We start from the raw sequence: 16,427 nt of genomic DNA, 5'->3' as shown, positions 1-16,427 counted from the left end.
AATAGGTAACATGTAATCACTTTGTCCCAGTCAAAAAGAGCATGTCCAATTACTAGAGCTAAATCAAGCGAGCATGAGCTCAGTCGGCTTCAACACTTGGTGCTTGGTTTGCCCCCCGATGGGACTCCTGAACAAAGATGCAGCAAGGAGGCTTAGTCCTATCAGCTGTCCCATAGGGAAGTGAGTTCAGCAGCAATCATAGCCGCGAAGTCATCATCAAGCACGTTTGAAAATCCCCACTGTGTGATAATAATCATGTGTTGTACATGTGAGGAAATGTTACAGGTAAGAGCCACAAACACAGCTCTACCTAACACGTCTGTTGTTTGCACAGCGGCAGCAGCAGCAGAGTTAGAAGTATCAAAAAAACTACCATGAGTACTCCCCCCCTCCCTCTTCAACACACACAAAACACACCAATCCTCCATATGAGGTGTGTCTGTTCCCATCTGACTGCCTCCTTTTCTACCCAGCTCCTGCCCTCTAGGTCTATTTAATGGATCTGGCAGCCCTTCCCAGCAGCCGCCAAAGAGAACAGGTGGAGCAAATTAAGACACAGTCTGCGGCCCCGCTCCGTAGCTCAATTCACCACAGTGGCCCGCTGTAAGACACAGGCAATTTCCACTGAAATGTAATGTTGGCAGAAATGTACCCTCCCGGTCTCTGTTGCTCTGTAACTTCAGATTGCAAGACAAGAAATACAATAGGAAAACTGATTGAAGTTATCCAACTAATTTGACAGTTGTAAAAGCGAACAATATGGCTGCACAAAAACTACTAAAATGGAAAAGTATATAGGTCAGAGATTACATTCACTCCCTATTGGTCTAGGAATATAGATGTCTCTCTAATGCTCCAAGTTAAGGCATATGAACCGTATTTTGTAAAAGTACACACTACTGATTATTAATGTCTGTAAAGGCCTGCACCAGAGAATGAATCATTTAGCGAGGTATTTCTTGTGGTGCAATCGAGCACATCCATAATAAGGCGATAATAAAATGCCTCACCTTGCTTCCGCCAGCCTGTGTACGAAAAAACCTCTAAAGTAATACTGGGAACACGTCCAGAACATTACGACCACAATGACGTAAACATTTTACTACGGCCACAAATAACATGAAATATAAATCAAAGCAACAACCTTCACAAGTAAAGCTCAAGCACAAGGATGAACTATTTCACAGCATGTGGTGTGAGTTATTTTATAGACAGATCTCCTTTTGTCATCATTATTTGATGAAACTACAGATTTTCCCAAGTATGAAAGATATTACAAGAAGCAAGGTTACAATTACAATTAATCTATGGAAGTTCTGTAAAAAATAATCATGTAACCAACAGCATCGGCATACAGCAGTTATTAAATGAAATAAAATAAATGTAATTAAAATAGAGGGCAAAGTGGCAACATGATTTTACATAGGTTAACACAACACAAGGACTGATGTCAGTTTTCATGTGTTTGAAATGTGTTTTCTCATTCCTTTCCTTCCTTTGGTTTCTCTCTACTTATTCTTCCTTCTTGCTTCAGTGAATGTTCTGTGCTGGTTTATTTAACAAAGCTGTGCTAGCATTTTGACATATTGTAAGTAAAGGTCAAATAAAAATAAAATAAAACAGACTGTACATCTCACGTACATACAATCAAACAGCAGTGCAGGGTACTTACCATGAACCCGGGGGCACATACACAGGCTCCTGTGACAGGATGGCAGTCAGCTCCATTGGTACAGCTGCAAGGCAGCATGCATCCCTGTCCATAGTATCCAGGCGGGCAGGTCTCATTACAGTAAAGCCCTGTCCATCCCGCAGAGCAGGTGCATTCACCAGAAAGCGGGTGGCAGCTGCAACATAATGAGAAAGAAAGATGGGACAACAACAGGAAGAAAAAGAGTGAGGCGAAGTTTCAACTCTGTGAGAGTATCAACACTTCATTCGCGAGCAGGGTCAAAGTGTGAAGTCTGCGCCAAAAGCAATTCATCCATCTATGTGTCTACGTGCATGTTTCAGATAGATGAGGTGTCCCTTTTCTCCTTCATACTTTAATGACTTCTATGGTCGGTGCCCAACTCCAGCCGGAATCAGAGCATTAACATTGCATTAACTATGAATGCTGCTGAGAAATTATGAATGAAGCAAAGGTCGCGATTAAAAGCTAACTGGATGACATGGCTAAGAGGTGTCCAGACTTCAGAATGAGCGCTGGCTTAGAGCTGAGATGAAGCAAAATTGGGATGGAGAGGTCTTTATTCATATTGCGCTAGAGGGGGGCTCCGCTTCAGGGCTTGGTCAGAGTGAAGCTGCGTGTGGCACTGCACTGATAGCTCACTTACCTCACGGTGTTGGTGGTATTACAAGGGCAGTACTTGTCACAGATGAGGCCATAAAGGCCTGGAGGACAGAATCTCTCTTGACAATTGGGGCCTTTAAAGCCTGTTTCACACAGACAGGCCCCATTGATATGGTGACACTTGGCTCCGTTCTGACACTCGCACCTCTGGTTACACTGCGGACCAAAGCTGCCCACAGGACAATCATCCTGACACCTGGTGGACAAATTACACTGTCTTTAAATCGATGTTCTAAAAATGCCAGTCAAGAATGGTGACATGAAAATCAAAAAGATCAGAATAGCTCTGCGCATGTGATCCATTTAAAACATTAGAGTTTAAGTCGACCAGTTTGTTGGCAGCAATCTTGATTACGTATGGATTATCTCTTATGAAGCAATAGTGATCTGTTTTATGTCAGACATCATCATAATTGATTATGTTAGTAATTAGTCATATTTTTGGAGGGTTTTTTTTACACTAAACAATGAAAGAATATTTTAAAAAACAGGCAGAATATTTAATAATTAGAATAATAGTTGCTGGCTTAATTTCTATTCAAGAACATGTTGATGATAATTATTGAACGACTGATAACTGTATTTTATATCGCTATCCCTCCTTTATTATGCCACCACCACTGTTACTGCTGCAAAATTATTAAATATCTATCTTGGATATATTATGCAGGATGAAATTCAAAAAACTGTAACTGTGAGCATGAAACCCATTTTCACCACAACAAGGATTTTGTTCAATGCCAGGTTTGTTTAAACATTAGTGGCTATTTCATTTTGGAATAAATCTCTTCAGCTGCTGTTGGAGTAATATCGTAAAAAATCCTTTTTTATATTTCATAATTAAAATAATGAATATTTCATTTGAAAATTTTGTCATGAATCCAAGGCTGACAGGGAAGCCCTAAAAGAACCTCCTGCTGTCAGCAGTCAGGACTTTAGTATCTCTGCAGGGGTTGGACAAGACTTTTAGTAATCATCATCAAAGACAGAGATTAGAAATGCTGTAAAGTTTCTCCATATGAAAAACTGAAGCAGATCAGAAAATAGATTCCCTTTCACTTAAATATACTGACTTATACAGTCCTGGTGGAGAATCAATCTCAAGAGTCTAACAAAGCTATTACAAATAGCTCAATTACATTATAAAATGGGCAAGTTATGTTTCATGTTTAAATTACCCCAGCTTTAGTTTTATCAGGGGACATTGGTATTATTATACTAGACAGCAAAGGGTGGGGGCTAACACAATCTCAGATTATTCCTGGCAGGTTAATTCACCTGCCACTGACAAAATGAATGAGGGCAATTTTGCAAAATAATAAAGTAAAGGAAAGGTCTTGTTGAGGAAGTGTTTCCATCCAAGAGACAATTGCTTTAGCTGAACTAATAAACTCAGGCTGCTCTGGGCTGCTCTGGCAGGCATGGGGAACTGAAAAGATCTGTGGATTTCAATGAGGCCTTAATATAAGCCCATTACTTATAATTAATGAGCAGATTCCAAACAGCATGTAGCCCATGGTGGGATCAATGGACAGGCTGGGAGTTGAGGAAGATGAAGACTGAAGACATGAAACCTTGCTGGCCAGCATGGAACGTAAGATTAATTAAACATAAACACCCCTATTAAAAGCTTCAAATTCACCGTCAAGTGGACTAAGGGGCGTTTAGAAATGGTTATTTCTCTTGAGTATGAACATTTTCTAACATCTCTTCTAAAAGAACAGCCAGGTTTGTGCTTGATTTGTATGTTAACAAAGAGAATAGGTCAATGAGTGCCTTTTTACTGTCTAACTGTCAGGGTGACACCATCCCTTTGTATGAAATACTAATATCAATAAGTCATGTCATTGTCTGACCTATTTTCAAAGCAGGAGTACAAAAGTTTGAACAGAGGACTTTACAAAAAGGATTTTGCGCATAATAATTAAGCAGTCTGTCTGCTGCTTACCTGCGTCCACTGAAGCCAGCTGCACACTGGCACTGCCCTGTGATGTGGTCGCACAGTCCACCATTACGACAGGAACAGTCCTTGCTGCAATTGATGCCGTACTTGCCAAGAGGGCATGGCTGGGCACAAACTGAACCCTTTGAAAGACAGCCAACATACAACCATATGAGATACATCGATCACAACTATAGCTTGCCAGGACTTAAATACCCGAGACGATTAGACAATAATTTTATTGATGTTACTAATTACTGAGCTCCATAAAATGGTAGGAATAGACAGCACTTTTAAAAGCATAGGATCTATTTATTTTTGCTTTATTTCTTTTATTCAGTAGTTTGACAGACATGTGAGGAAGATAAGATGCAACAAAGTTCCCCATTCCCAAACCAGGAACACTGCCTTAAAACACCAGGACACGGAGAAGTCCATAAGTTCCCACTTTATATATTGGCTGTGGGTGGCTATGCTCACTTGCACCTACTTAAAGGGGTTTGAGAAATCATGCACCAAATCCCCAAAAGGAACTGTAGGGAGTAGAAAATCCCACAATCTCATTTATAATTGAACACGGCGGATTGATTAAGTTTCTCAACATATCAGTCTCTGCCGCACGTAAAGACTACATTAGAGATATAAACGTTTTTGTTTTATCCATCCCTCATCTCCTTTGTTTTTTCACTGCCTTCACACCTTTACTTGTGTGACCTACCGTCCACCCAGTAGGGCAGGAACAATCTCCAGTGATGTGGTGGCATGTGCCTCCATTCTGACAGGGACATCGCTGCTCACAATGGGGTCCGTGACTGCCAGAGGGGCAACGCTCTCCACAGCTGTCACCACACACAAGTCAAGAGTCAAATGACTAAGACACATAACTTGTGTTTGCCTGCAGTTCTCTGCAGCAACAAAGAACACACTGACAAAACGGCAAACATTTTCATAGACACCAAAGAGAGAGTTCCAAAGGAATAAATATGATTCTGGTACTTACAAAGCCCCTGAGTACCCTGGTGCACAGATGCACTCTCCTGTCTCGTAGTTGCAGGTGGCACCATTGAGACACTGGCAGGAGAGTTGGCATGCCTTGCCATAGTAACCATGTTCACAGGGCTCCTCACAACGCCATCCCTGGAACCCATCGGTGCAGACACAGGCACCTGTAATGGGGTTACACTTCGCCCCATTTTGGCACTGACACCGATTACTGCAATGAGGTCCCCAGTAGTCACTCTCACAGCCTGCAGACACAGAAAGAGACGGCATCAGTCCAGAACCTGAAATCATGTGTCAAATAAAGCAAATTAGTATTAAAATGACTGTAATATAGGTAACAGTTCTTCATAAAGGGTGAACATTTCTGGTAATTAATCCTCACAACTAATTAATTAGCACTGTGAAAACTTTGTGACAGTGATTCATAAGCTTGATTATCTTGGCATTAATTTGCTGCTTATGCCTATTAAATATCATAGTTTCTAAAGTCAATGTGTTTTTTTTAGCTTAAAGTATAAGTCTCATGATATTCTTTTTCTTTTTAGTGTCAACAAATCCCAGAAAATCAGATAAAAACCAACAAATGTGCAGCCAAAGCCTGATATATCTATACCTCTGTGACACAGACCTCCGTTGTTGTCCAAAAACAATTAAAAGCACATCAATGAGTCACATTGTTGCACTTGGTAACATGTTTCTTCATTACCAAGAACATGGGCACTCTAGTTTATTTTGAGTCAACCCCACATGCAGTGCACTGTGATGTTGTAGCTAAAAATTCACTAGCTCACAAACAAATGTATTAAAATTGCCCATTTGCTAACAGTAAGTTCTTTTAGATGTATGAAATGATGTAGTCATTAAAAAAAGAATTAAAGAGCATGACTAGTTTTATATGTTCAGTATGAGTAAACAGACAAATTAAAGAAGTCAAAAAATATTGAGGGATGGACTAACAAATTGTTGGTTATATTCTTTTTGTGTTAGTTTTTCTTTTTCTTTTTTAAATAATAAAAAAATATAGAATATCACCAGTCTTATCTTTTAAATTCTTTCACTGTCTTCACACCTGCTCTGGATCATAGGCTGCAGTTTATCCAAGCATGTCCTAAGCAAAAAGCAGAGGAACAGCCTCCACAGGCTGCTATCCATCATAGAGGTAACATTGTCAAAAAAAAAAGAAATCACTCACACACATTCAGAGAAATGGAAACTCAAACACAGGAAGAACATGCAAGCCCCACACAGAAAGGACATGAGGCAGAAATCAAAATGAGACTGTGTGTGTGTGTGTGTGACCACTGAGCCTCTGTTTCACACCCCAGGAACACCGCAAAGCTTCTGTAAGACAGATATAAAGCCGGCGACACAGCAGAACAACATTCATATCTCCTGTCAATATGAGCTTTTCAAAACATTCATCAAACTGTAACCAAATGACTAAAAAACTCTTAGCTGAAAAATACAGAGAGCTGAGAAACATTACAGATGCTTTACAGACAAATTGCTTAATTAACTCTTGTTACTATATATGTTGAACAGGTATATAAAAAAAACATTATAAAAAATAATTTGTTGTTTGTTGTTTCTTATCGAACGCTAAATTTTCACTCTCCTTTTAGTTCTGTTTTGGTCTTAACAAACTATTTGGGTCTTTCGTGAAGTTGACAGCTAAAATGTAACATAAAACATAAATACATCAACTAAAAGTGTGTTTTTAAAAGTGTGACACACAGTTTGCAGCCCTGATCTCCTCAGGCGGGTCATTCAACAGTCTAGGAGCCCTGACTGCAACTATTACCTTTCTGTAAATATAGAGCGAGACATAAGACACTAAAAGATCAGCTAAATAACTTGGGAAAGGCCTTTCATGGCTTTATGAGTAATCAATAAAATCTTAAAATTAACTCTGTAGGCAACCGGTATAGCCAGTATAAGTGGGGCTTCAGACAGGATCAGGCTGATGAGTTCTCTCAGTTCATTTCAGTGGTGGTCATGCGTTTCCACACCGGCAGTCTGCAACACAGGGGTTGCCGCAAAAACTGCACTAGTGTGCGGGAGAGAAGATGAGCCAGATCCAACTCTGGGAAAAACGGAGCCCCACGTCAGCCAATCAGACACAGATCGGTCAAACCTCCACAGACAGCCTGAATATCTGATAATCTGATGAATAAACTCTGATAGTCCACCTGTGTGTGTGTGTGTTCTGTTTATTTCATGTACCAGCTTCTGAATCTGAGTCCGACTCGCAATTTACGCCGCAAGATAATGACAAGAAGAAGTTTAATTTGATTTGTGTCCAATGGTTTGAGAGATAAAGAGAGAGCTTTGGTAGAGAGACATAGGGTAACAATACCAGTGAGCAAGTGTCGGCCTTGATAAAGCTGTTAATCAGAGAAATAAAAAGTTATTTCCACCACCGGACAACCCGGCTACGAGTTGGTGCAATCCCTGATCCTGTCTAAATGCGCGCTGAGGAATCCAGAATCAACGTGATTTGAACATTTTTTACGTTTCAGTGAAAATCCTGGAAGCAGAGTTTTGGATGAGGTGAAGACGAGAGAGGAATTTTGTCAGAAAACAGTGGAAAAAAAAGAAAAAGAAAAAAGAAAGTCCCATCACAACTTCCTAGAACCTTTTACCCAACAAAGAAGGCAAAGAAATGTGACAGGTTTTGCACATTTGAAAGGCTAGAAGCAGTGAATGTTTGGCATAATTTTCTGTTCATTGAAAAATTTACAAATTCCATATTTTCACTTAGACGTCAATTGTTTTGAATTCAGGCAAAGCAATACACTTCAACAGCCCAACAGGCTCTTTAGATTTGGGTGAAGTGCTAAAGTACTACAAACAGCCTTATTCACATTACACACCTTGAGTTAATAGAGTCAGTAATATTAATAATATTTATGCAGGTTTCACGTGTTTTATCTCAAATTCTTTTATAGTACGGTGACTAAAACTGCAACAAGTAATATGAAATGATCAAACAGGTGCATAATTTTATTCTGACATTATGAAATGAAGATGTATACCGTACCAGACTAAGTATTTGTGATGTTGAGATATACCAGAGCCATTATACAGAAAGGTCTTAAATGATACGCAGCAAAAAGGGACGCAAGCTGTTCACACCTCCAAGTTTTATAGAATATAACACTTTGCTCCTTGTATGTCTTTTAACACCTTTTTCATGTGCAAATTCAGTAGTCAGCTGTCAAAATAGCCAGTGGAAGAAAAAAAAATCTTAAGGTACTGCTGGAAGTGAAACTATCAGACTGCTGCATCTCTGATAAATGCTTACTTCTTTAACTTTTCGAAAGGTATTTTTCCCTGACTAATATTATTAAACTTGGAGTAATGGTGCAGAAAGATTCAATGGAAACATCACAATGAGACAGAGGTGTCATCCTCCAACAGTGCAACAGCAAAATTAGTCTTCCAACCTCTATTCTGATAGTGGCGCTCAAGAAAATTGCTTAAGATATACCCAGGTGCTTTACATGGGTTAATGTAAATAGCTCAGTGACATTACTAAGTGGCACCTCAGGGAATGATGTAAAACAAGTAATTCCCATATATTCCTCAGGGGATGTCTTTGTTTAGAAAAACTCAATATGTCTCATAAACTGCGAGCAAAGAGTTGATCTTCAAGGTTAAATGAACAATCAGCTTTTATGTGAAGAACAATCGGCACTGAGCTGGTGAAGTAGGCAGCCTACACTCTCACCAGGGAAATTGTTCTTTCGAGGTTCTAGTGGTGATTTAAGTGATTGGTGCGGCCTTATGTCTCTTCAGCAGCTGCAGCAGCAGCAGCAGCAGCAGCAGCAGCAGCTGTATTGCCTCACGTAAAAGCCCAGCTTGAGATCCAGGCCAGCACAGCAGCCAGGACGGTGAATATTCTACTATTGATTCTCACATCATCACAGATTCAGTTGTAAATATAAAGACACTATACCCCCACCCCCCTCCCTGTATGCTCGCTTTGCCAGAGATGTGATCAGCCCAAGTGGGATCTTAATGAACTCTGTTTCATGGTCGGCACTGAAGCCTGTTTTTCTAGGTACACAGCAGGAAGATGATCAGCCCTTCCCTGATGCAGACAGGTCTGCCCTGAAGGGGGTCTTGAAACACTGGGCTAGTGCAGTATTAGTTTTGCAGTCAGACAGACTAGAGGCCACATTACAGGGCTCACATTGATTTGATCTAATCTGCTGCTGGCCTCCAGTCTGGCATGAATGAGTTCCCTGAAGGTTGAGTTGCTGCCACGCAAACGACCCTGGCACATTAAACCTGAGGTGTGTGCAGGCGGTCGGGGTAATGGATGAGCAGTTCAGCTGCAACTTGGTTTAGCACTCTATAAGCACTCATCAGAGCTCCCTCTGCTCAACAGTGTGCCCTCAGCAGAGTACAAAAACAGGCACTGCCTATACAACTGGAGGCATCATCACCTCTGTGTTTCAGCTTCATACCTTGACCACTTTAATACAAATTGCCTTTTTTTATTCCTACATGTATAACTCAAAATATGAAGTCAGTAAAAAAAAATATACCCAGAGCAGCAGAGAAAAACTGAACTCAACCAAAACCTATCCAGCGCTTAATTTTCAGACTTTTTTTGCTGCTTAGGAGCTCAACAAATGTTACCATTTGAAGTTTTAAACCTTCTTTAGCTTGCAGTTAGAGGCCTCAGCACATTGAGAGCAAAGCCCATTATCTCGCTGTCTCTCTCCTACACAGAGGTTCTCCAACTTTACCCAGTAGTCTCTCACTTCCCGGCTCTGACAGCATTTAACTGTGATTAAGGAGTCAGAGTTCATGATGAGCTGCAGGCAAAAACAGAGAGAAACAGCAGAAGAAAGTAGCATGTAGCATGAAAGCTTCAGCTTCTAGAGAGTGCGGCTAAATTGTCTGAGGTGATGAAGACCCCCTGTGGGTTGTGGAGCGTAGGCAGTGAATCCCACACATGTCTGAAACTAGAGAAGCTGCAATCCAGCCCATTAACTGGTGTGGCCTGGGTCAGTGAGCCCAACAAGAGGACACATATACTAACCAGCTCGGACTCTCAGAGCTCATAATGCATAACAGTTGAAATGTGGATAACCTCACACACGGGGGAAGGTCCAATCCCAAGATGCTTGGTATAATCCCCTTGGCTGGAACAAAACGGATCACGTTGTGGGGTACCGGCAGATAGTAAACTTCTGAAGGTGATGTCCAAAGAATGGGCAGAGTGAGCCATCTTGGTGGTGCTAAGCTTTTGAAGTGTGCTCATGAGTCTGCATGATCATGTGCTGGCTGCAACCGGATTAAAAACCAAACAGCTTTCAGCAGCTGACTTCATTTAGAAGTTCTCCTGAACTTGGCCTCTTCAGCAAAATGTTTATTCTCCTATGAGGAGGAGTCTGTGCCACAGAAAGCTCCTCAAAGCTAAACTCCAAATGAGTGCCTGAGTCAAGCTTAAACAGCAGAATGTCTCTCACCATTCAAACGGCATCAGAGTGTTATACTTCATTTATTCAGCTGGATGCAACATTCAATTTGAATCACAGCTGGACTTTTGAAAAAGCTAGCCACTCGAGGTGGTTGGTGCAGACAGTCGCTTGTTTCTTTGCCAACTCCACCTGGGAAAACTACATCATTGCTATTGGAATATTTGGCACACAGCCTGACTTCACTCCCCACTGCCAGAGTCAATCACTGTCGCATAACTATTATTAACGCACACTGTTGACACTTGAGGAAGAACTTAACTCTGGCTCTGCCTCCTGAGAGAATTTACTCCTTGCTTACTCTTTAGCAGAGCTTGTGGCAAAGTAAAGCAGCGTGACTCATTGTCTTGACGATTCTCCTTAGTTGCCTCATGAAAAGAGTGCACCTCTGAGTTTCATATTGTCTGATTCTCGCTTTGTACCACTGGCTTTGTTATATTTCTTTTTTCTCTCTCTCTCTTTCTCTTTTTTTTTTTTTTTTTTTTTTTACATTGACAGATGAATTTTCAAATTACACTCCATGACTGGAATTAATCTCGGGCAATTCACTATTTCAAAATGTCATAAAGAGACAGGCTTTCTTTAAAGATTTTTTTAATGTTAAAATAAGTATTTTTTTAAGGAACAATGAAACAATTCTGCCTACAATTTAGCTGACACTAAAATGTGTTATATTCAGCTCTTCAGTCAATATAAGCTATTTGTAATAGGAGTTATTCAATAAAAGCCCGACTCAACATTCGGCTATTCATCTCTGCTCCGTGACTCGATGACGCCGACTAATAGAGTGAAAAGCAGATAGGACTTGCTACCAGGGTCTAGAGGGAAAGTGATGATTGTTGTGTAAAGTGGTAAATTTGCATTGAGTGATAAATGTCTCTCAGCTTTGTTAAACTTGCGGCTGTAAAAGCTGCCAATAATCTACAAGACACCACTGTCCCCTCCATGTTCTGCTGACACCTATTACACTGTTATTTATTAGACCTCAGAAAAACCCAGACACGACAAGTAAACAGTTTAGATACATCCCTTTGAGCTTGACAAATGAATTTCTAAATATACAGAAGAAACTGCCAATAGTCATGGGGGCAGTTCTGCTGAATTGGAATAACAGCGTGCTGCAGCTTGTGCTGTTGGGCGTGTCGTTTGTCCTGCCCTAATTCATCTTAGCCGAGCCCTTGTGTGTTCACATTCCCCTGGGGCAAAGAGCAGCAGAAGACCAAGCCCACAACACAACAACAAAACACAACACAAAGCAGAGACTCTCCGAGTTTGCTTCTTGGACAGTTCACTACAATGCACCATTTGCTCCCTCGTGATACCACCCTGCAGTTGGATAAGAAGTAACAAGATCTGACTGTTGCCTATTTGCAACCACAAAACTAATGAGTGAATAACTTAATTCTTTTAGGGCTATGCATTACTGATTAAAACGACTACCTGGGTTGTTTATCCTCTAGAGGATCTGATCATTTGTTCAAGTTCTATTCAGGATGTGAACCTGGATCAATACGAGCCCCGCAGGTGCCAGCCAGCTCGTCTGCAGTGCAGTTCTAACTGGGTTAACCAGGCCTGTGGTTGATCAAGACAGACAAGGCCAGGTCATCACACACTTTATTCTAAACAAGCACTTGAGAGTAATACGACTGAAATGAGCGGCGCCCTCTTTCTAATAAAACAGGTTGTGCTGAGCAGTAATGCAAGCAGCCTGTGAGATATGCTTTCACCTCAGTGCAGTAAACCAGTCACTTGTTCAACAGAACCTGACGTGGCTCATGAAAGCCTCTGGATCAGCAAATTGTTACACAGCCCAGTGCTCCTTCCAATTAATAATTTACCCTTCACCCTGTCCTGCAGAAAACAAGACTCTCTGTTTGCTCTCTTGCCACAAGACAACAACAACAACAAAAAAAAGCAGAGCAGAAGTGGACGTTTATCTACAGCACACACCAATACACAGTGACCAGAGTACAAATAAAGCCACAATTGGTCTGTGTCACAGACATAACACGCAGAAGTAGATCAGTCACGGGCAACGACGTAGCTGCTCGAAAAACAATGTCAACCCAATAAAACAACTGTTACCACACTTAATTTGCACACATTGATTTCCTATTTTCAATTATTAATTCTAATTAGGGTGAAGTCGGATGTGCCATGGGGCAACAGGAGTCGATGTGAAGGGGTGTGGTCACAGGGTGGAGACTGATGTACGCGCATATAATGCCAATAGGGGCAACCCCATCAGTATCACGAGGAAGACAAAGAATCATCAGGGCAATATTTCATGAAGCTTGCACTGGTGATGATACAGCTGTGTGTGCCAAAAATTCACATTTAGATACTTGTTTATACACATCAGGTTAATTGTGGTTTAATTTTCTCTGTGATATGTTTGGAAGAGATTGATCAATAAAAGTTTTGGGAAGATACACTTCTTTATCTATCAAGAATAAATCACATTGCCAGAATTATTTCATGAGAAGAGTTAAAAAAATATATTTGAATACAACTTTATGGGCAACGGTGTATTTCTATTTAATGCTACCTTGTACTGTAACTCTACTTACACTAACTCCACATGCTCTATATAAAAAACATCAGTTAATAAACATGACACATTTTTATAGAAAGAACTACCAAACGTAATATAAAGCAGTTAAAATTAACTCAACCCACTACAACAATAAAAAGTATTGCTTACATATTAATGCATCAATAATTGATTATCCAATAATATCATTCACTTACAGGGACCCATTCTAAAAAAATGAGTACATTTCTTTTTTATTCTTATATGTATGTATGAAATTAACTAAAGCATCAAATCAAGATGAGATGAATAAAACTTGGCATCATGGAAATCCTTCCTCTCATGGCCCCTGATGTACCCAGCTAGTGGTAAAACAGCTCAGTGCACTCTTTCACCTGCAGTGTTTTTTTTATTTTGAGTGTGGGGGGCTATTGTTGTGCCTCAGGTATCCTAATTAGAGAATTGCGTCTGACTTGATTTACATAAGTGGTCTTAATAAATGAGGCGGTAAACCAGAAAAAGCTGTAACACATGCTACTAATTAGCGCACCTCTTTGTGTATAGTGTCACTTCTGCAGTTATTCAGTAACACAAACAGAAAATTCAAACACAATCTATTAACACATTATGATTTAAGGTAAATATTACTATGCAAGCACTGTTTCTTGTGATACTGAACATGTAAATTTTTTCTCTCCAGACAAAGGAGACAGAAGCAGTCGTAGGTGAATCTAGGACTTGCTATCAGGGGGTGTAAATAGATTTGTAGGTTATAATGTAATGTAATGTAGGTTACAAAAGCAGCTTTTTTTCTGGTGATGCACAAAACAAAAAAGCAAAAAAAAAAAAAAAATAGCACTTGTGCAACATGTCGCACTATATAGACAATATTTTATCATGGAGCCTGCCGCTGTCAAGACAAACTCCTCAGAGTAATACACTGCACAGTACATTCCATATCACAGACAATAATGACTCTTCCTCTGCCTTTTGACATTCGATATTTCACTTCAGCACTTCTCACTTCATGGTGGGACAATAACTCTCTCCACCTTAACATCTCAAAAACTAAAGAACTGCTCTTAAGCCCCACCATAAAACACTGGTCCATTCATCCTCCCTGTCTCATCATCAAACGAGGGATGCAACTATTCTAGATTTTGAAAACTATAATGCATCAATTTATTTCACAACACTATAGGTGTACAAATGCTCCTTTTCCCCCTCTGCTGCTGTTGGTTTATGCTGCACTGAAAGCCCAACTCTTTACTTACCACTACTTCATTGATTGTAGGTGACAAAAGCACTCCATGCAGCTCAGCCTTTACAGTTACAAAACCATGACATTTTAAATCACGGTTAATAGTGACATTGGTTACACGCTGCATCCGTAGGTAGAAGTGGTCTTTCAGTTACCTTGGCATTACACTTACACAACCTCAGTTTCAATCAAGCATACCATGGACACTTACAAGCATTGCCAACAGAGACACAGCTGCCTGAAAATTAAATCACATGTCTGTCACATCTTCTTCTCCTGTAGCATTATTAAACCACCTCTGCATGGCGCCCTTTTCCCCCCATATGCTTACAGTAAACTCTTAAAGATAACTCATTTAGCCAACAAACTCATTGGTATTCCCACCCGTAGCTTACCCAATTGTGTCACCTCATGCTTTAAAACTCTCACAATCACACATGACCTAGACCCAGACTCCAAAACTACTTTGCCCCCGACTCCTTCTCAACGCAGGTATAGACTACCAATGTGTAGAAAGGCTTTATTCCTCCAAGCTTTAAATAAATAACCCCCTCTGAAGTTAATAGAAATCCATTCTATGGATCCATCCATCCATCCATCCATCCATCTGCACTTAACAGCAGTTAAATATAGATACTGTCGGTACAGCCCAGCTCATGAATATCACTTTAAAAAGATAAGTTGATTATTTAATTTATTTAAGATTTTAAATTTCAATGATTCCCTCTGATCTGCAGGTCAGATGTGAGCAATGATTATCAGAAAATCTGCAAAATAGCTTTTTTTACATGCTAATCAACCACATTCAAAAATATTATACATCTGATGAAGGCTTGGATGTCCATAGGATCTACAGCATGTGCCATGACTTCCTACCTTAAAGTAATAATTAAAGGCTTTAGTAATACCAAGTATTCAATCCTCTTTAGGCTCGGATTGTAGCTGTTAAAAAATGTTGCTTTAATCCTTCGAGAACTAATGTCAGCCTAAGTTCATGGCAGTTATATTATACTGCATGTTTCAAAACATCCACATAAATTTCACTCATGCAGCGTAATTGAAGTCACAGCTAACTATCACTATGCTTGGTATGTTGCAAACATATAGTTTTTCCATTTCTAACTCATGTGGTGAGCTGCCCACATTGATTGCTGTTGTTTGATCTCATAATTACCAATGCAAACAGAACCTGTAGATTTATTTTGTCTTTGTTACAGACTCAAAATAGTCAATAGTTGGCTGGGCTGCAGGAGAGTATTGAGATGTTGTTGTTGTTGTTGTTTTCTAAGTGAAAACTTGAACCTGAAATCTATCTGACACAAATTCAACAGCACAGCCATTGAGGAGATTTAAAGAAGTTAGAATAGAACAAAGATATTTGGGATGAGAGAAACTTCTGCTCCTAAGTTTGTTAGATTACGGTAAATGTTATCCAGTTTAAAGCTCTTCGCAACTTTGAAAGTTTCAAATCTTGGTTTAAATTTTGAAAAAAAAAGCGCTTAATACTCAAAAACTAAAAAACTAAACAAAACAAAACAAAAAACACTTTAAACCACTTAGTGGAGCAATTGAATATATAACTTTGAAATAAAGTGTTTGGTTCTTTGCTAGTAATGAACATTAACACAATCTACTGTGAAAATCCATCTCTAACCATCACCACAATATGCCGTGATATCCACCTGCTCTTTGTGCAGAGGTTATATGCATGGAAAGAAAGCATGCACACACACACACACACTCTGAAAAAAAACACACAGCTCAGGAATTCATATTTTCAAATTTAAAAAACTACAGAGAGAGGATGAGCTGATCAGCCATTAAAAGAAAATCAACCATTTGAA

General features: G+C 39.9%; 1 protein-coding gene across 8 annotated transcripts in view; it reads right to left on the bottom strand.

The window, feature by feature from the left end:
* Window positions 1-16,427, bottom strand: part of megf11 (multiple EGF-like-domains 11) — a 70,069-nt gene that overhangs the window by 17,990 nt on the left and 35,652 nt on the right. For all 8 annotated transcript variants that reach the window (XM_019272213.2, XM_019272220.2, XM_019272215.2 and 5 more), the window contains 5 exons: window positions 5,296-5,542; window positions 5,014-5,134; window positions 4,302-4,438; window positions 2,337-2,549; window positions 1,673-1,847 (listed from right to left, as the gene is read on the bottom strand). In XM_019272213.2, coding sequence (XP_019127758.1) covers window positions 1,673-1,847; window positions 2,337-2,549; window positions 4,302-4,438; window positions 5,014-5,134; window positions 5,296-5,542 — 893 coding nt within the window. The remainder of the gene's footprint in view (window positions 1-1,672; window positions 1,848-2,336; window positions 2,550-4,301; window positions 4,439-5,013; window positions 5,135-5,295; window positions 5,543-16,427) is intronic.

The sequence above is a fragment of the Larimichthys crocea genome, chromosome XXI (assembly GCF_000972845.2).
Source record: "Larimichthys crocea isolate SSNF chromosome XXI, L_crocea_2.0, whole genome shotgun sequence".
Lineage (NCBI taxonomy): Eukaryota > Metazoa > Chordata > Actinopteri > Sciaenidae > Larimichthys > Larimichthys crocea.
The sequence above is the reverse complement of the archived record's forward strand: the minus strand, read 5'-3'. Positions and strand labels throughout refer to the sequence as shown.